The sequence below is a fragment of the Chionomys nivalis genome, chromosome 7 (assembly GCF_950005125.1).
Source record: "Chionomys nivalis chromosome 7, mChiNiv1.1, whole genome shotgun sequence".
Lineage (NCBI taxonomy): Eukaryota > Metazoa > Chordata > Mammalia > Rodentia > Cricetidae > Chionomys > Chionomys nivalis.
In genome coordinates, this window is record NC_080092.1 from 95,939,924 (window position 1) to 95,960,327 (window position 20,404).

The following is a 20,404-nucleotide window of genomic DNA, read 5'->3' on the forward strand; positions in this document are numbered from 1 at the left end:
GGAAGGAAGCGAATGGTGAAGCAGGCTTTTACGACTTTTTTGGCGGCTTCTTTTAGTGGCTTGAGACTCTGAAGTCGGCGGGTGTGTGTGGAAGGTTAGGGCTCTCTGAACTTGACCCACTTTTATTCAAATTAGTGTAGTCTCAGAATGCGTATAATCTAAGTTTGGAAAAGATAGAGGCAAGCCTGGCATTATTAGCCTGGAGGACCGGGGATGGGTTCTTGGGATGAGAACCTTTAGTGGGGTCTGTATCCCTGACATTTGTCACACAGTCAGGCGGGGTGACTTGGTAACCGGAAGGAAGATGGGGAATTCAACGTCCTTCCCTGCTACAGAGTTCGAGGCCAGCCTGGGCTACGTGAGACCCTGTCCTCCCAAAACAAGCAAAAGTTGTATCCGAAGTCATTTGTTGTACTAGTTTTTGTTTGTTTTTAGTTGGTTGGCTGGTTAGTTTATTTTGTTTGTTTTGTTTTTTTTTTTCTTTGTTTTGTTTTCTCGAGACAGGCTTTCTCTGTCTCTTTGGAGCCTTGTCCTGGAACTCGCTGTGTAGACTAGGTTGGCCTCGAACTCACAGAGATCCACCTGCCTCTGCCTCCCGAGTGCTGGGATTAAAGGCATGTGCCACCAACATCCGGCTCTGCAGACGTTTTTAAAAATTGATTTACTGTGTGTGTGGCCATGGTACACAGGAGGGGGGAGGCAGGGTCAGAGGACAGCTTGCAGAAGCCAGTTCTCTCTTTCCACCATGTCCTAGGGATTGTATTTAGTGTCAGTTCTGTTAGCAAGCACCTTTATCCACTGAGTCAACTCCTGAATCAGCCTTCAATATCAGAAATTTGCTTTTTTTCTGATAGGTTCTCATGTAGCCCAAGCTGGCGTCAGGCTTTTTTTGTGACTGTGGATGACCTGTAACTCCTGATTTTCCTTTTTTCCACATCGGTTTGATCAATCCTACTTGGCCTAGAAATTTTTAATTTTAATGAAATCTATTTGCGTCTTTGGGTGGGAGGAACAGCCAAAGGTTCATAAAGATTTTCCCAAGGCAGGCATGCTGGCATCTCCTGTGATCCCAATAGGAAGAAACAGGAGAACCTCAAGTTCAGGGTGTCGAGTGCTATGCGCATCCCTATGTGCGCAGGAGGAACAGAGAATGATGTCGACTGTTGTGTGCATCTAAGTGTGTGCACAGGAGGGACAGAGAATGATGTCGAGTGTTGTGCGCATCCCTGTGTGCACAGGACGGACAGAGAATAATGTCGACTGTTGTGTGCATCTAAGTGTGTGCACAGGAGGGACAGAGAATGATGTCGACTGTTGTGTGCATCTAATTGTGTGCACAGGAGGGACAGAGAATGATGTCAAGTGTTGTGCGCATCCCTGTGTGCACAGGACGGACAGAGAATGATGTCAAGTGTTGTGCGCATCCCTGTGTGCACAGGACGGACAGAGAATGATGTCGACTGTTGTGTGCATCTAAGTGTGTGCACAGGAGGGACAGAGAATGATGTCGACTGTTGTGTGCATCTAAGTGTGTGCACAGGAGGGCCAGAGAATGATATCGAGTGTTGTGTGCATCTAAGTGTGTGCACAGGAGGGCCAGAGAATGATATCGAGTGTTGTGCACATCCCTGTGTGCACAGGACGGACAGAGAATGATATCGAGTGTTTTCCTCCATCTTACTGCCTTGAGACCGGGTCTCTTAGTGTACCCAAAGTTCACTGTTGTTTGGCTATGTTAGCTGGCCAGTGAGCTCCCAGAACCCACTTGTCTCTACCCTCCCCTACTTCCTTATTCCTGGGGTTACAGCCAGGCACAGCTTTTCATCTGGGTGCTGTGGATTTGAACTCAACTCCTAATGTTTGTAAGTGCTCTTACCCACGAGCCATCTTCCTAGCCCCGGTGTGAGTAAATTTCTCTGTTTATGAACTGAAGTTCTGCGCCACCCCCTAGATTTAGATGTTAACTGTTTCAGCGTCTGGAATATTCCTTCTATTGAAGAGGCCATTTTCCTCCAGTGTATCTCCTTTTCCACCTCTGTTGAACTAGTCGTTTGCACGCGTGTACAGTTTGACCCTGCCCTCTTCACTCAACACGTGTTGATAAGCGCTGTCCACACGCACACACCTGAGCAGGTGCCAGTTTTCTTGGGCTTTTAACCCGGCCCTAATTTTTGCATATTTGCAATCTGGTCATTTAAGTTCAATATATTTAGTAAATCCAGTCATGTGAAAAGATAAAGCAGAAAAATAACAGTTCCCGTCAGCTTGGGGAAGTGAAGCCTTGTGTGACCTCACTATGCCCTAAGCAGACCTATTAAGAGTTCTTCTGGACATCCCCCGCCTCCTTGCAGGGAATAACTGTCGCCGTGGTCTTAAACAAATAGGATGGGTGTTTCACAGCTGGGCTGCTTTGGTGGGGCAACTGACACCCAGAAATCTGCTGTCAGTAGGAGGGCAGAGCTTAGCAGAAGGGGACTTGCTGTGTCTTGTCTTCCCTTTCTCCATCCATCCCGATGAAGAAGGTAGACTTCAGTGTGCCCAAGACGTGTAGATCCATGAGTAAAAAAACAACAACAACAAAAAAAAAAAAACCAGAAAGCCAAACAAAAACAAAACAAAGCAAGAAACCATGACTGTCCGTCTAAGCTGATACAGAATCACCAGAATCACTAGGAAACCTTTTTTTTTTTTTTAAATCCAGCACTCAGGAGCAGAGCAGGCAGATCTCTGTGAGTTCAAGGCCAGCCTGGTCTACAGAGTGAATTCCAGAACTGATTCCATAACTACTGAGAAACCCTGTCTCGAAAAACAAAACAAAACAAAAAGAATTGTTTATTTGTAATTAGGTGTATGGGGTGGGCGGGGAGGGTATGTGCATGGTGCATGCAGTTCCTATAGAGTCCAGAAGAGGGCATCAGATGACTTGGAGCTGGAATTGCAGGCCATTGTGATCTTCCATTGTAGGCACAGGAACTGAATGTGGGCTCTTCGCAAGAGGAGCACAAGCCCCCCCCCCCTTTTTTTTTTTTTTTTTTTTGGTTTTTTCGAAACAGGGTTTCTCTGTGGTTTTGGAGCCTGTCCTGGAACTAGCTCTTGTAGACCAGGCTGGTCTCGAACTCACAGAGATCCGCCTGCCTCTGCCTCCCAAGTGCTGGGATTAAAGGCGTGCGCCACCACCACCCGGCCCCCCCCCTTTTTTTTAAATGAATGATTTTACTATTTTTATTTCTTGTCCATTGCTGTTTTTCTTGTATGCATGTTTGTATGAGGTTGTCAGGGCTCTTGAACAGACTGTTGTGAACTGCCATGTAGGTGCTGGGAATTGAACTCAGGACCTCTGGAAGAAGTTCTCACTCTGTAGACCAGGCTGGCCTCTGGCCTCTGCTAATTCTTCTCCACTGCTTTTCTGAGTGCGGCGATTGCAGGCTCTAGCCGCCACACTCATCTGTCTTCTTTGGAGGCCAGGGATGAGGATTCTTTTTTGTTTGCTTGTTTGAGACAGGGTTTCCTTCTCCGTAGCTTTGGAGCCTATCCTGGAACTAGCTCTTGTAGACCAGGCTGGCCTCGAACTCACAGAGATCCACCTGCCTCTGCCTCCCGATGCTGGGATTAAAGGCGTGTGCCACCACTGCCTGGCTGAGGATTCTTGTTTTCATGCTCCTTGTTCTCTCATTTTTAAGTTCACCAATTTGATCCACAGTCACCATACAGTTTCGGACCCTGGAGCATAGCAGGTCCCCATGGGAGCTTTCCTTCACTTAGCAAGGTATTCTAGATATCATAGCTTCGTGTGGGGAATGAAAAGTGTTCACCCGAGTGGCTGGAGTGTGGCTCGGGAGCTGAGCAAGCCACTTCCTGGGTTGGCTCTCCAACCAAGGCAAACAGAAATCTTATGTGGATGCCCCACCCAGTTGGTGTTGAATGTGGCTATCTTGGTTGTAGGTTTCAGTATTTATGAGTGAAAGTTCTGGGCTGAAGAGGTGGCTCAGAGGGGAAAGGCATTTGCTATCAAAGCTGGGAGAGCTGAGCTGGATCCCAGGGACCCACAGGTCGAGGGAGAGAATGACTTCTGCAAGTTGACTCTGACTACGTGTGCACCGTGGCACACATACACAAATAAATATGAAATACTTAACTGTGAAAAACCTTCACTTGACCGGGTGCCTTTAATCCCAGGACTTGGGAGGCAGAGGCATGCGGATCTCTGTGAGCTTGAGGCCAGCCTGCTCTACACAGGGAGTTCCAGGACAGCCAGAGCTACACAGAGAAACCCTGTCTTGAAAACAAATAAATAAATAAAATAGCCCTTCACTCGTAGGCTCTTGCATGGTTGTAGCTTCATTTCTGTTTTATTTCAGACTTTGAGGTTTTTTTTTTTTTTTTCCCTGAGAAACCCGTGAAAAAAAATCAAGTGTCGGAATGTTCTAGAGGAAGTTCTCATGGGCACCAGGGCCAACACGAGAGGTGCTTCTCACGGTTCCTCTTTTGTTATTTTCAGATTCACTCAGCACAGGGCTCGAAACCCAGAAAACTTACAAAGAAATAAAGGGGATTCACTGCCCAGTGACAGGGACCTGCTCAGCAGAGGAGTCGGGAGATGTGGGGGGAGGGGTCCCAGCTCCCAGAGTTCTCAGCCAGAGCTGCCTTTGTGGGCTGCGACACCTCGCACATCACCCTTTGTGAGCCCCTGAGGTATTTTCTGCTGTCTTTGGGATGCTGGTGTCCACTCTGCTGGCGTGGAGGAAGCGAAGTGCAGCCCCATCCATTAGACTGTTGGGGGAGCTGGGGTGGGGGGACAGGGAAGCGTCTTCTCCTCCCCACCCCCATATCTCAAGAACTGCTTTGAGGAGTACTCCTTGAGGGCACAAACGGAGAAAACAGCATGCAGAAGGCCCTGGGTTTGAGCCCCAGATCTCACAATCCAGGGGTGATGGCGCAGGCCTGCAATCCTAGCAGCTGGGGGGTGGTAGAGACAGGAAGGTCAGAAGTTCAAGGTCATCTTTGGCTACGCGGCAAAGATGACACATTCAAGTCTAGCCCGAGGTACCAAGACTGAGAAGGGAATGTTGAGAGGGTGAGATGGCTCATCTGGGCAGGGTGCAGGTGCTTGCTGTCCACATCTGAGAGGACTCACTGACCTCCATACATGATCCATGGACACCCCAACACACACACACATGCAGAGGAGCGAAGGACACGGCCTCCTAAAGCCGCGGTACATTAGGAAGTCATGTTCTTTCGAAAACATCCTCTTGGAGACATCTGTCTTCTTTTCTCCCTGTCTCCTCCATCAGTGTCTCACATCAGCCTCTCCCCCACCCCGTTTCCCTTTAGCTGGGTCATCTGACCTTTTCTTGGCTTTCCAGCTGTGTATACACATCTGGAGAGCACCCCTGGTCACCATTTCCCAGCAACACACTGTGCTTTCTTGCAGGATCTGGCAAGGAAGGGCTGGTTGATTGGCAGTGGGCTTTCTTCACTCAGCTGGGGGCAGGGTGGATGGGTAGGTGGGGTGTTAGTGGGAAGGGGAGCTGTCAAGCTAGATCTACTTGGATTTGAAAAAACCTTTGTCTATACCAGTTGGAGGTGGCTCACACCTTTAGTACTAGCACTTGGGAGGCAGAGGCATGTGGGTCTCTGAGTTTGAGGCCAGCCTGGTCTACAGAGCAAGCTCCAGGACAGCCAGAGCTACACAGAGAAACCCTGTCTCAAAATAAAACAAACAAACAAACAAACAAAACAAAAGACTTTGTCTATTTATTGTTTGAGATGTGGTCTTACTCTGTAACCCTGTCTTACTCTGTAACCCTGTCTGACCCCTAACTTCTGTTGATTCCCCTGCCTCTGCCTCTCCAGGGCCACACACCACCACACCAGCTTAAAACTTATTGTTGAATGATTGACTGATTTACTTATTTCTAGTGTGGAGCTAAGAGGACAATCTGCAAGTCCTTTCTCTTTCTACTGTATGGGTTCCAGGGATTGAATTCATGTCTTTCGAAGGTAACAAGATGGCTCAATGGGTAAAGACAACTGTCCAGTATGTCAGTATGAGGCAGAAGGATCCCAAGTTCAAAGCTAGCCTGGTCACATAGCGAGGTACTATGTGAATAAGTAGTTGCAATGTGAAATATTTTATATGAGCAGGGTCTCATATAATATAACCTTCAGCCCACTAGGTAGCCAAGTGCGCCTTGAACTCTCAATCCTCGTGCCCCCATTTCCCAAGGTTTCCAAGGGCTGGAATTGCAGGCAGCTGTGAGCTGCCATGGGGGTACCGGAAACCGAACCTGGGTCATTTGCAAGGGCAGTATGTGCTCTTTGCTACCCTTCCATGTCTCCATCTCCCAGATTCTGTTTTTTTTTAATTATGTGTGTGCACGGTGGTGATAGAGGTGCACATGCATGTGAGTGCAGTGCTCTTAGGGCCAGAAGAGGGCGGTGAGTACCCTGGTACTAAAGTTGCCAGCAGTAGTGAGCCACTGTATGTGGGTGCCGGGAACGGAATCCAGGTCCTCTGCAAGCTTTTAACTGTTGAGCTAGCTCTCCATCTCCTTATTTAATTTTTATCTATGTGTATGTGTTTGTATGTGCTTATTTTTTTTTTTTTTTTGGATTTTTCGAGACAGGGTTTCTCCGTAGCTTTTGGGGCCTGTCCTGGAACTAGCTCTTGTAGACCAGGCTGGCCTCGAACTCACAGAGATCCACCTGCCTCTGCCTCCCGAGTGCTGGGATTAAAGGCGTGCGCCACCACCACCCGGCTGTATGTGCTTATTTATGGTGCTAGCCATGAAGGCCAAAGAGGGTGTTGGAGCCCCTGAAGCTGCAGGCATTGTGAGCCACCTGCTAGGAGTTTTTCCAATTGAACTGGGGTCTCTCTTGCCTGCTGTGCCATCTCTCCACCCCTCTTCTTCTTCTTCTTCTTCTTCTTCTTCTTCTTCTTCTTCTTCTTCTTCTTCTTCTTCTTCTTCTTCTTCTTCTTCTTCTTCTTCCTTTTTTTTTCTTTTTCCAAACTGGTCTGGAACTTTCTATGTAACCCAGGCTGACCTTGAATTTACAGTCTCCCTGTGTCAGCCTCTCCAGTGCTGGGATTACAGGCATGTAATCCTCTGCCTCGTGGACAGAAAGTCTCATTCATCTGTTTGTTCATTTATTTATTTTGAGTGTTGGGTTGCCTAGAATTTGATAGGTAAGCTATGCTGGCCTCAAACTCAGCAGAGATCTACCTACCTCTGCCTCCAGAGTGCTGGGATTGAAAGGCATGCACCACCACGCCCAGTTCAACAGAAACTGTAAAAGTTTACTTATTCTGTTCTGGGTGTTAAAAACATGTTTCTGTGGCACTAGCAATTAAACATGGGGCCTCGTGCATGCCATGCCAGGCAAGCACGCTCCTGCTACCAGTGAGTTCCAGCCCCACCCCGGCTCCAGCCGTTTAGAAGAATACAATTTGGAGCCGGTTATAGGGCTTATACACCTGTCACACATCTACTGGTATTTAGGAGGCAGAGGCAGGAGGATCACTGGGAGTTCAAGGATTTCTCAGCAAGACCACCCACCACCATCTCCCATCTCCCAACCCCCTTCAGGGGCTGTGGGCAGTTGGAGGTGGCCAGCAAAGGGAGGTGTCATTTCCCCAAGGGAGGAGGAGCCACTGAAGAGTAAGCCCTGCTCCAGCGAGCGAGCAAACTGGGCACACACTCAGAGCTGAACGTAGGAAGGGGCTTCTTGGGAAAAACAAGAGTTTCATAAGGGGAGATGAAAGGGTGGAGGTTCCTAAAATGCACTGTGTACATGCGTGAAACTGTCAAAGGGTAAACACATTAAAAACCAGCGGCGTTCATTTCTCTTGCCATGGTGCAGTAACAGAAGAACTTCAGACCACAGGAGCTATGCTCCCAGCAGCAGGAAGTCCCCACGCCTCCCGCCTCCCGCCTCCCGTAATTCCTGCCTGTTCTGAAGTCAGGGAAGTGGAGCCCTGCAGTGTTTGTCCTTGGTGACTGGCTTGTTTAGCGTGGCCTGTTGTCTTCAAGGTTCATTCCTGCTGTAGCTTCGTATAAAAGCCTCCTTTGGGGGAGCGGGGCTGGAGAGATGCCTCAGCGGTTAAGAGCACTGGCTGTTCTTGCAAAGGACCTGGGTTCCATTCCCAGCACCCACATAGTGGCTCACAGACCTATAGCTCCAGTTACAGGGGACTCGGACACCCTCTTCCTGTCTTCGTGGACACTGCATACACATGGCACACGGTCATGTGTGCAGTCGGAAAATCCGCACACATAAAAACAACCTTTTAAAAAGAACCTCATGCAGGAGGCAGAGGCAGGCGGATCTCTGTGAGTTCGAGACCAGCCTGATCTACAGAGCTAGTTCCAGGACAGGCTCCAAAGCCACAGAGAAACCCTGTCTCGAAAAACCAAATAAATAAATAAATAAATAAATAAATAAATAAATAAATAAATAAATAAAATAAAAAGAACCTCATGGACTGACTCTATAGCTACTGGGAAACCCTGTCTCAAAAAAACAATCAACCAACCAACAAATAAATAATAAAAGAATTTCATTTCAGGATGGTAAGATGGCTGATTTGGGGCCTGCCACCAAGCCCAATGGCCTGAGTTCAATCCCTGGGACCTGCAAGGCAGGGAGGGAGGCTGACCCCAGAGCTGTCCTCTGTGTGCTGTGGAATATGCCCTCATGCACTCCCGTATCCTCCACCCACATGATTGAGTTACGTTACAGAAGGATGCATAGCTCTTCTAGAGAAAAAAACGTGTTGTATTTTGTCAGAGATTTTGATGCAATTTAAACAGCTTCCTCGGAGGATGGTGGGGCTCGCTTGGCACAATTCCTAGCACAGTCTCAGTGAAGGGAGAGCTAAGAAGTGCCGAAGCCTCTTGGGGTTCACCTGGCCCCATTCAGAAGGCATTCCAGTTTGACAGCAGCAGTCTGCACAGGGAAGGGGGGGACATCGAAGCTGCGTGTGATGGCTTGCTTGTATCTGTAATCCCAGCTTCTGGGAGGTGAGGGCAGGATCGGGAATTCAAAGCTAGCCTGGGCTACAAGCTTCCTGTCCCAAAAAAAAAAAAAAAAAAAAATAGAAGAAAAACTAGTCCAACAAAGCAGTTAGACATTCAGACATCAGGGATCCTAAGCAACAGGCGGGGCTTCCCGCAGAGTGACTTTGAGGCAGTCCCCAACGCCACACACCTGGGGCTGTGCCGAGCTCCCTACAGGGAGACCCAGCTTCAGGAAATTACCCACACTTCAAAAGGCAGTTTATAAATTTCACAAGATCTAAACAACAGCACTGAGAGGGTTTTGTTGTTGTTGTTTTTCCTAGAACAAGACAAAGGTTTATGTTGAAAGATTAAGCACACCATGCCAGGGAAATCCTGGAAAGAGGAGGGAGGATTCCCGTTCTGCCACCCAAACTTGCAAGGAAGCCTCAAGAATTAAGGCTGCCCAGACCCCGCCCCAAACCTTCAACCTTTGAAGAGCATAAAGGCAGCTTCTGGCTATGTAGCCCAGGCTAGCTTCAAGCTGTAGGTCCTTTCTCCAGCTCTCCAAGTGCTAGGATTAGAGGAGTGTGCTGATGTGTCTGGCTGTTGAATTTTGTTTATACTGAACTAGAGTATCAGATTTAGCCTAGGCTGGCCTGGGATTCACCATATAGCACAGGCTGGCTCAAACATCAGTCTTCTACCTCAGCTTCTGGAGAGCTGGGGTTATAGCCATGATCCACCAAGCCTGGGTCAGGCTGGTTTGTGTGTTTGTTTATTTGAGACAGGGTCTCACTTTGTAGCCCTGACTGTTCTGGAATTCTTTGTAGACCAGGCTGGCCTCCAGATTACAGAGACCCACTTGCTTGCCTCTGCCTCCTGAGTGCCGGAATTAAAGTTGTGTGCCACTAAGCCTGGCTTTCAAGCTGGTTTTTGTTTTTTGATTTTTTTTTGTTTTGTTTTGTTTTTTTTTGTTTTTCGAGACAGGGTTTCTCTGTGGTTTTGGAGCCTGTCCTGGAACTAGCTCTTGTAGACCAGGCTGGTCTCGAACTCACAGAGATCCACCTGCCTCTGCCTCCCAAGTGCTGGGATTAAAGGCGTGCGCCACCACCGCCCGGCTTGTTTTTTGATTTTTGAGACAGAGTCTGAACAGTCCTGGATCTTGCCATGTACACCAGGCTAGCCCAGACCCTCCTGCTCAGCCTTCTGAGTGCTAGAATTACCACACAGACCTAAGTAGAAACACACACATAGCTGTTGTGGCAGCCCACGCCTTTACATCCAGCACTCAGAAGGAGACTCTGAGTTTAAGGCCAGCCTGGTCTACACAACAAATTCCAGGACAGCCAGGGCAACATAGAGAGACCCTGTCTTAAAGACAAAAGGGTGTCAGGGGCGTAGCTCAGTGGCAGGTAGAGCATTGCTTAGCATATTCAAACCGGCTTTCATCCCCAGCGACAATGCGCCAATAGAAACGAATGAACTTTGGGCAACAGCATGGGGCTTAGGCACGTGCCGAACACAGGATGTCTTACCTGGTCCCGGCTCCAGCACGGAGGCCTGGCCTCCTGCCATTTGGTTATGTCACAGAATGTGCCCTAAGTGATCCTGTCAACCTCACTCAATCCTTTTATCAATCCAAGTTCCTGTCCCTGAGTCTTAGAAAAGTCACGTATTCAAGGCTACAAACCCTTCACCGAGGCAGGAAACAATCTGCCTGGGGGCGTGGCTGAGCGGGGTGGGGGTGGGGCTGACCCCTTTCCTACTCTCCTGGCGGCAGGTGAAGACCCAGAGGGCCTGTGAGCAAGAGGGCAGAGGACACCGGTCAGGCAGGGCTACAGCCCCAGAGTTGACAGAGACACACAGCCGGGGCAGCAGGGGAGGGGGCACGTCCTGGGGTTTGGAGGCTGTAGGAAGTCGCGGTTCCCTGTGTCTGATGAGAGGGGGGCTCTCAGGTGGGCTTTACAGTTAGGCCACCTGACAGGTTCTGGATCTGTAGATGACCAGGCAGGGGGGGCCTGAAGGCCAGAGAGGAAGGACAGAGGCAGAGGTAGCAGGACAAAGGTAAAGGCTGCTGAAGCCTAGGCCTCAGAAGGGATGGGACGGGAGGGGAATTGATCCAGATGTTGACTGAAGGCCAAGATGGCGGCATTTCATGGCATGTAAGCTACACATACAAAACATCTGTATACAGAACTAATAACGTGCTGACATTACCATCCTCCTTGATTTGTGTAGCGATATTTCATTAAAAAATAAAGCTTGCCTGAAGATCAGAGAGTAAACCAGCCAGCTACTGGCTCTTACCTCTACCTCAGTCCAAAATGGTGATTCCGCCTCCGGGAATCCTCAGGACAAGACTGACTGACAGCTGTTTCCTTTGGTTTTTTTTTTTTTTTTTTTTTTTTTTTCCGAGACAGGGTTTCTCTGTGGTTTTGGAGCCTGTCCTGGAACTAGCTCTTGTAGACCAGGCTGGTCTCGAACTCACAGAGATCCTCCTGCCTCTGCCTCCCAAGTGCTGGGATTTCCTTTGGTTTTATAGTCCTCTCTAGGGCTGGGATTAAGGGCGTGCACCACTACCACCCAGTTTCTATGGCAAACGAGTGTGGCTGCTGGGATTAAACTTGTGTGTCACTACTGCCTGGTCTGTAAGGCTGACCAGTGGGGCTGTTTCTTCAGGCAAGCTTTATTTATTTGTTTATTTGTTTTTTGGTTTTTTTGAGACAGGGTTTCTCTGTAGCTTTAGAGCCTGTCCTGGAACTAGCTCTTGTAGACCAGGCTGGCCTTGAACTCACAGAGATCCACCTGCCTCTGCCTCCCAAGTGCTAGGATTAAAGATGTAGGCCACTACCACCCAGTTTATTATCTTTTTCTTTTTATTAATTTATTTAACTTTATTTTATGTGCTTTGGTGTGAACGTGTCAGATCCCCTGGAATTAGAGTTACAGACAGCTGTGGTCTTGGGAATTGACCCTGGGTCCTCTGGAAGAGCAGCCAGTGCTCTTAACCACTGAACTGTAGCGAGCTGCATGAAGCCACACCTGATGGCAATGTAGAGAGCTGTGTGGAGTCGCACCTGATGGTGCTGGCTCCCGCCCTCCGCGATCCCGAAAGCGAGTGCTCTCTGTGATAATCAACTTCTAATATCAACTAGGCCTGACTTATGCTATTATGCAATGACTGTCAGATGCTTGCATATGCGTGGACCTATGGGCAGTGCCCACCTGGCAATCTGAGGTTGGCGGCCCAGGCCTACTTAAGGGCTGGGAGAGGTGGGCCCGGGAGAGAGGGAGAGAGGAAGAGGGAGAGAGGAAGAGAGAAGGGAAAAGATTGCTGTGAATAAAGTCCTGGAATAAACTGCAGTGAGAAGAGCTCTGGTGGTCGCGTCATCCTTGCTGGACAAGGGGGGCCGCGACACTGAACCTTCTCTTTAGCCCCTCGTTTCCTTGAGATAAGATCTCACACTGCAACCTAGGCTGGCCTTGCTTTTGCTATGTAACTTGGGCTGGCTTCAAATTAGCACCAATCCTCCTGCCTCCACTTCCTGAATCGTTGGCAGAAGCCACCAGGCTTAAAGAGTTTGATTTTTATTATTATATTTTTTATTTTATTTTATTTTATTTTATTTTTTTGGTTTTTTTTGAGACAGGGTTTCTCTGTGGCTTTGGAGCCTGTCCTGGAACTAGCTCTTGTAGACCAGGGTGGTCTCGAACTCATAGAGATTCACCTGCCTCTGCCTCCCGAGTACTGGGATTAAAGGCGTGTGCCACCACCGCCCGGCTATTTTATTTTTTAAACTTAAACATTAAACACATTAGCTAAGTGCAGGTCAGAAGGAAGCCTCTGGTGTCAAATGAAGGAAGGTAGACATCACTGGGCAATTGGATCAGAGCCCCACTGGCCCGGCCAGACTGCACTGCAGAGGGCTGCTAAGGGCACTTCTGAGCTGGCCCCAGGCACTCAGCCATTTCACCTGCACAGCGCAGCTAACCCTGCTCCACGTGCCCTATGGGTCTATTGTCTGGTTCTGGGCGCCATGTGGAACCCAGGGCTTTGCCTACACTAAGCATGCATGCTACCGATGAGCTATACCTCCAGCCCACCCATTAAGAACTGTTCAAATAACTATACCGGCAGATCACGCTGATGGTATCTTCCATCCGTCCCGTTTGCATGCAATCCCCCACTTCCTCTCTGCAGTCACTCAGCCCCTAGCTCACACTGCAGTTTAAGAATTGGGCAGAACACCTCCCTAGTAGTACAGTCGAAGACCAAAATGGGGTAATTTCCAGTCTCAGGATGACTCAGTGATGTCTGCAGGGCAGGACTGGAGGAGGCTGCTGATCTGTGGGGGATGGACGAGGCTCTCCTCAGCCTGCTTCTCAATGGGGAAGTCCCTCGGTTCCAGAGCAGAAGAGGCTACGTGCTGCGCTATGGGCGACACTGTCACCAGGGGTCCCGACAGTGCCTCCAGGAGACGGGGAAGAAGCTGACCCCTGACCCCGGGCCTGGCCATGACTTCATACCTCGGGCTGCACCGGGAAGGGATGTGCAGGCAGCCAGGTCCAGGTGCTGACTCACAGTGAGAGGAACTGTGCTTTCTAAGCCTCGAGCTGAGTGCTGAGGAGGTATCTGGAAAACCCCAAACCGTGCTTAGAGCTGGGCGGGAGTCAAGCCTGGACCCCTGCCTCTGTGGTCTGTATTTGGTGTGTTACTGTGCTCTCAAGACCTGGTTCTTTCATGAGCCCAGGCAGAAGTCTCCAGCCTCCTCAATGCCGGGATTATAAGCAAGTTCCATCTCTCCTGGCTCCTCCAGCCCTCGATTACAGACAAGGTCTCACTATGTAGCTCTGGCTGTCCTGGAGGGACCACACTGGACTTAAACTCAGAGATCTGAACCTCCTGAGCCTCCAGAGTGCTGCGCTTCAAGGTGTGTGCCATGCTTGGCAATCATCTTTTTTTTTTTTTTTTTTGTTTTTTTTTTTTGGTTTTTCGAGACAGGGTTTCTCTGTAGCTTTGGAGCCTGTCCTGGAACTCCCTTTGTAGACCAGGCTGGCCTCGAACTCACAGAGATCCGCCTGCCTCTGCCTCCCGAGTGCTGGGATTAAAGGCGTGCGCCACCACCGCCCGGCTTGTTTTGTTTTTTTTGTTTTTCGAGACAGGGTTTCTCTGTAGCTTTGGTGCCTGTCCCGGAACTAGCTCTTGTAGACCAGGCTGGCCTCGAACTCAGAGATCTGCCTGCCTCTGCCTCCCAAGTGCTGGGATTAAAGGCATGCGCCACCACCGCCCGGCTTTTTTTTTTTTTTCTTTTTTGAGACAGGGTTTCTCTGTGTAACAGTCTTGGCTATTCTGTAACTTACTTTGAAGACCAGGCTGGCCTCAAACTCACAGAGATCTGCCCGCCTCTCCCTCCCCAGTGCTGGAATTAAAAGTGTGGGTCACCACACCTGGTTTTGTTTTTTGTTTTTTTTTATAGTGTGCTTGCATATGGGGACGCATGATTGCCATGACATATGTATGGAAGTCAACTTGTAGCAGTCAGTTCCCACTCTGTCACGTGGCTCTGAGGGTTGTCAGGTTTGGTGGCAAATGCCTTCCCCTGATAAACCAACTGGATTGGCCTCCAGCCCATTTTAAAAGTAGTGTTTAATGCCTTTGTGAGTTAGCAAGTGACTGGTCAACTGGTGGCCGGTCAACTGGCCAACGTCAGTACCAATAACATTTACAGAGTTGTTGGCACATGGAATTGTACTTTCATGTTCATGTTCCTTTCCTTCTTTTATTTTCCCTCCCTTCCTTCCTTCCTTCCTTCCTTCCTTCCTTCCTTCCTTCCTTCCTTCCTTCCTTCCTTCCTTCCTTCCTTCTTTTCTCTGTGTAGCTTTGACTGTCCTGTAACTAACTCACTCTGTAGACCAGGTTGGTCTTGAACTCACAGAGACCCGCCTGCCTCTGCCTCCCCAAGTGCTGGGTTAAAGGGGTATACTTTTCCATGTCTAACAATCATCAACAACCCTGGTACAATGGGCCCCTTAAATTTTTTTTTTTTTTTTTTTTTTTTTTTTTTTTTTTTTTTTTTGAGACAGGGAGTTCTCAGTTCTGTAGCCCAGAAAGACCTGGAACACAACCTGATCTTCTCCCTGCTAGGCCTCTGGAGTGTTGTTACAGGTGTGAGCCGCTATCCCCCTTTTCCTTAGGACTTTGTTAGCAACCATCACAGAGAATCTGCTAGTTGCTGAGGGGACCCAGGCCTCCAGACTGTTGAGGACTCCACACTGGGCCTGATGGTACATCTCTGTAGTCCTGGCCCTTGGGAGGTGGAGGCAGGAGGATTAGGAGTTGAAGGCCAGCATTGACTACTTAGTGAGTCTGAAGCCAGCCTGGGCTGGGATACATGAATCAATGTCTCATACACCTCTTCCCTATAAGAATAAAAGTGCGTGGAATGGGGGCTCTTAAGTGAGCTGGGCATAGTGGTCCATGCATATAACCCCAGCATTTTTAGGACAGGGAGGCAACAGGAACAGGAGTCCAAGGCAAGCCTCAGCTAGGCTACATAGCAACCACACAGCCGTCCTACGCTACATAGCAACCACACAGCCGTCCTACGCTACATAGCAACCACACAGCCGTCCTACGCTACATAGCAACCACACAGCCGTCCTACGCTACATAGCAGCCACACAGCCGTCCTACGCTACATAGCAGCCACACAGCCGTCCTACGCTACATAGCAGCCACACAGCCGTCCTACGCTACATAGCAGCCACACAGCCGTCCTACGCTACATAGCAGCCACACAGCCGTCCTACGCTACATAGCAGCCACACAGCCGTCCTACGCTACATAGCAGCCACACAGCCGTCCTACGCTACATAGCAGCCACACAGCCGTCCTACGCTACATAGCAGCCACACAGCCGTCCTACGCTACATAGCAGCCACACAGCCGTCCTACGCTACATAGCAACCACACAGCCGTCCTACGCTACATAGCAACCACACAGCCGTCCTATGCTACTGTCACCTTCCCTCAAAAACAAAAGTCAGAGGCTGGAGAGGTGGCTCACTGGTTAAGAGCACTGGCTGCTCTTCCAGAGGACCCAGGTTCTATTCCTAGGAGCCACATAGCACAAGTGTCTGTAACACCATCAGTAGTCAGGGAGGACCACAAAGTCACCATAAGCCTAGAAGTTTATAGCCCTGCTCCAGGGAGAGGTCCCCGGTGTCACAGCTCTGCCGGGGAAGGCTCCCCCAGCAAGTGTTCTGCTCCACTCTGCTCTGCTCATCCGAATTTCATTCTTCTGCAGGGAAGAATCCAGGAGGGCGGCTGCCTCTGCCATGGTAGAAAAAGGCAGCAGCAAACTCAACAGGCCCAGGGCTTATTATTTATATAGGGCTGCTTAGGGGTGGAGTCTTTCCAGGGTGGGAACTGGTTGGATTTCAATCCCTGAATTTGGACAAGTTCAGAGATTGGTTGGATTTCGTGCTCAGGGATTGGCTGGTTTTTGTACTGAGTTGGGCAAGGGCAGAGTATGTTTCCTTGGCTCTGGTTTCAGGGCCTGGTTGTGTTTCTTTGGCTGTCCCTTTTACCCTACAGTACACACATGGCAGATGCACTCAAATACTCATACACATAAAAATAAAATCTCCAAAAATATTGAAGAAAAGAAAAAGCAAACAGAACCAGCACGCAGGCAAGTAAATCTAAGTTTAGCCAGGGCTGCACAGGCACACCCTATTCCAAAACTTAAAATATATACAAAACAACAAAAGACAGAAAAACCAAGGACCACCCCCCCACCATGAACATATATGGAAGCCCTCCAAAATTCTTTCTCAAGGGCAAACTGGGGCTCAGATCTGGGGAACCTCCGCAACAGGTAAATGCCACACTTCAGTATTCTGAAGACACATTCATAGAAACCTACCTTCACTTCCCTCTAGCTATCTAGGAATTTTCCAAAATAAATATTTGGGCCTGAAGGTCACCTGGCTTCTAAGCAGGGCCAGGTGACAAGTCTCAAGAGGAAGATGGCTGGCTGGTGCCGCAAGTCAGGCTAGAAATACTTAGCTGTTCATCACAGCCTTGTGATCTCATTTCATACGGAACTTCTGGGTATACAATGTAGTCTTGGGACCAGGGGAGCCCCGCAATAGGCCAGGTTGGCTAGTGGTATCCTCAAGGCCTTGCCGAGTCTATAGCTTTCACAAGCCAAGCTGGTCCTGGTAGACGTCTGTCCAGGGGAGTCCTAAGCACACACTTTGCCTGGAATCTGACCCACAGGAGAAGCAGAGAAGCACACATCAGGAAGTCTGTGACTCAACATGAGCACCTGAAGGCCAGTTCTATTCCTCCTCCTGATGCTGAACTCTGAAGCCACCGAACAGAAAAGGACTTCCTAGGATTGGAGACCCAGGTCAGTGCTTGCTTAGCAAGTGCAAGGCTCTGTTTGGATTTCCAGCACCGGGCAAAAACAAAGCCCTCAAAGCAGGAAGGGGTCAGTCAAACTGAGCCAAGGGCACAAACATGGGGTTTCTTTTTAAGATTTATTTATTATGTACACAACATTCTGCCTCCATATATGCCCACACGCCAGAGGAGGGCGCCAGATCTCCTTACAGATGGTTGTGAGCCACCATGTGGTTGCTGGGAATTGATCTCAGGACCTCTGCAAGAGTAGCCAGTGCTCTTAACCACTGAGCCATCTCTCCAGCCCCCAATAAACGTGGGTTTCTGGGCCGGGCGGTGGTGGTGCACGCCTTTAATCCCAGCACTCGGGAGGCAGAGGCAGGTGGATCTCTGTGAGTTAGAGACCAGCCTGGTCTACAGAGCTAGTTCCAGGACACGCTCCAAAGCCAGAGAAACCCTGTCTCGAAAAACCAAAAAAACAACAACAAAAAAAAAACCACCAAAAAACCCGTGGGTTTCTGCCTTTCACTCTGATGGCCTCATCTTGGGAACGTCTGCTCAGCTTCAAGGTAGCTAGTCTGCACAGCACTAGAGCCAGCACGGTGGGACAGGCACAGCTCCATCTTGCTTATACTGCAAGGGGGCGGGGTGGCACCCGGAAACTCCCTAGCTGTGACAACACAGGAGGTTGTTTGCTCAAAGTAATTTCTCTTTTATTCAACCATTAACCCTTGCAGCGTGTGTCCCGGCCCATAGATGTGGTTATCAGCCTCGTCTCAACCCTACCAGCGGCAGCCAGGGTCCCTTCCTCTGCGATCAGCCTTTCTCCAGCTTCAGCAGAGGGGGAGGGGCCTTATTAGCTCAGCCTTCGATCCCCAAAGCTCTTGGTCTGAACCAGTTTCCAAATGATGAACTACATCACTTGTCCTAGGAACACAGGGGCTACATATGCCAAGGTGTAATAACAAACTCCAAGCCTTTAATCCCAGCAACCGGGAGGCAGAGGTAGTGGACCCTTGTGAATTCCAGGCCAGCCTGGGCTACACAGTGAGAGAGACCCTGTCTATAAAAAAGACGTCATCAGGGAGAAATAAAGATACACGGTGAAGAATTCATTGTCTGTTTATTCACAGTTAATCACTACCTACCAAATTGCTATCCGCAGAAGTTAAAGGAGTAAGTACATAGGTCTTTTTATTTAAACACTGATCTTTAAATATATACACACAAAACTTAGTTCAGCAAGGCTTCATGATATACACCAATTCCAAAATAAAACAATCAAATGGCCCAGGTGTAACTCCAGAGATTACTTTTATCATCAGCAGGGAAAGAAGCAGAACTGGGAGGGGCGGGAACACGCTCGATCCAGAAGGTCGCCCCCCAGGGCTGAGTCCAACTCGTAAAACAGAGTCCAGGGGAGACCCCACCCTGAAGAAGCCAGTAGCCCAAGGACAACCACCAACTCCAAGAGAGAGACAGGGAGCCTTGTTTGCTGCTGTGGGAGGAGGCTGGGTGGAGAGGACAGGACAGGACAGGCACGTGACTAGAGAACCAAAGCTCACAGGAGACAGATAAGCTCTGAGCGGTCTTGGTCTCTCCGCCTCACAGGGCTTCTGGGAATGGGGGCAGCATAACAGGTGCACACACAACCCACCCAGTCCTGCTATTCACGCTCTTGAGCCGGTGGAAAACACAACTGAGAGCGAGGACCTTGTTCTAAGAGCAAGAAAAATGAAAAGCCGTTCTCATCTCCCACCTGAGTGCAGCCTGTGAGAGTGGAAGCAGGGTCAGCGTGGATGCCACCCGCTCCTCCATCTTCTGTGTGACACTTCCTGGCTCCAGGCATAGAAAGGGCAGACCACAACTCAGACTGGAGGCCAGGGAGCTGAGTCCGCCAAGACCTCTGGCCCACCCAGATGGGGGAAACCCACTCTGCTTCTCCCGGCCCCTTTTCCTCTATCCTGTTTCCCTGCCCTGAGAGGGAAACATTTACACAGGATAGAGGGCTAATCGGCTGAAAAGCTCTGGACTGTCTTTAACTTATTATTATTTTTTTTAAAAAGTGAAAACACCACTCATAAACACCCTTGAAATAAGGAAAAAGGCACTATGAAAAACAACATCTTAGCGGCACCTGAAGGGGAGACAGTGGAGGAGACGCAGGTCTGCAGTGACTCAGGGGCCGCAGGTGCGCAACCTGCCTCCTTCCCTACAAAGCCCAGCTTTGACGGAGTGCTCCAGGCTTGGGGCTGGAGGCAGATGCCCAGCCAAGGGCCCAGGCGCCCTGGCCGCCCCTTGTGTGTGAAGAACACAGCTCTTTAAGTCCATCCATCTCCACAGACAGTTTGCATAGAGAAAATACCAGCCCACTTGGTTTCTTTTCTTTTATTATTGGCATCAGCTGGGACTATATGTGGCCTTAAACGTCATGCACTGAAGAACAGGAAAGAGAGGACGAGGAGGAGGACACAGGAGGGGAACAGGAGCAGCGGTGAGATTCTGTAATAAAAACTGTAATTCAATTCAATAGGTTAAGTTTTGGCATTATGAAATCAAACACCCCTTCCCACCCCCCCGAAGTTTCAACCTAAGTGCGAGGGTCACCGCAGGACCCAGCCAGGTGTTCTGCACTCCCTCACAGGCTGTGACAGGCAGCATGTGAGTGGAATTCTCGAGAATGGTCTCAACTTTTCACTTTCTTTAAATAATCTCCTTTGCTTCTTAGACGTTCCGGTTCACTGGGGTGACGTAATTGCGAGGGAACATGCCGGTCTGCCCGTGGCAGGCCCCCTTCCACCAATTGGGATCTGAGTTATCCATGACATGGATGAAGTCTCCTCTGCGAAAGCCCAGCTCGCCATCCTCCTGGGGGTCAAAGTCAAACAGTGCCTGGACATACGTTGGCTGCTGCAAAAGAGAAGCAGGGAAACGGTATTGCTGATGCTGCCAGCTGCCTTGAGAGCCAAGTGCTCAGTGAGTGAGCACGTGC

The 20,404-nt window shown here is 49.5% G+C and overlaps 1 protein-coding gene across 1 annotated transcript in view; it reads right to left on the minus strand.

Moving 5' to 3' along the window:
* Positions 1–18,518: 18,518 nt before the first annotated feature.
* The window catches only part of Grb2 (growth factor receptor bound protein 2), a 65,224-nt gene continuing 63,338 nt past the window's right edge, over positions 18,519–20,404 (minus strand). The window contains exon 6 of the mRNA XM_057776664.1: positions 18,519–20,322. Within this exon, the coding sequence (XP_057632647.1) occupies positions 20,137–20,322 (186 nt within the window). The 3' untranslated portion in view covers positions 18,519–20,136. The remainder of the gene's footprint in view (positions 20,323–20,404) is intronic.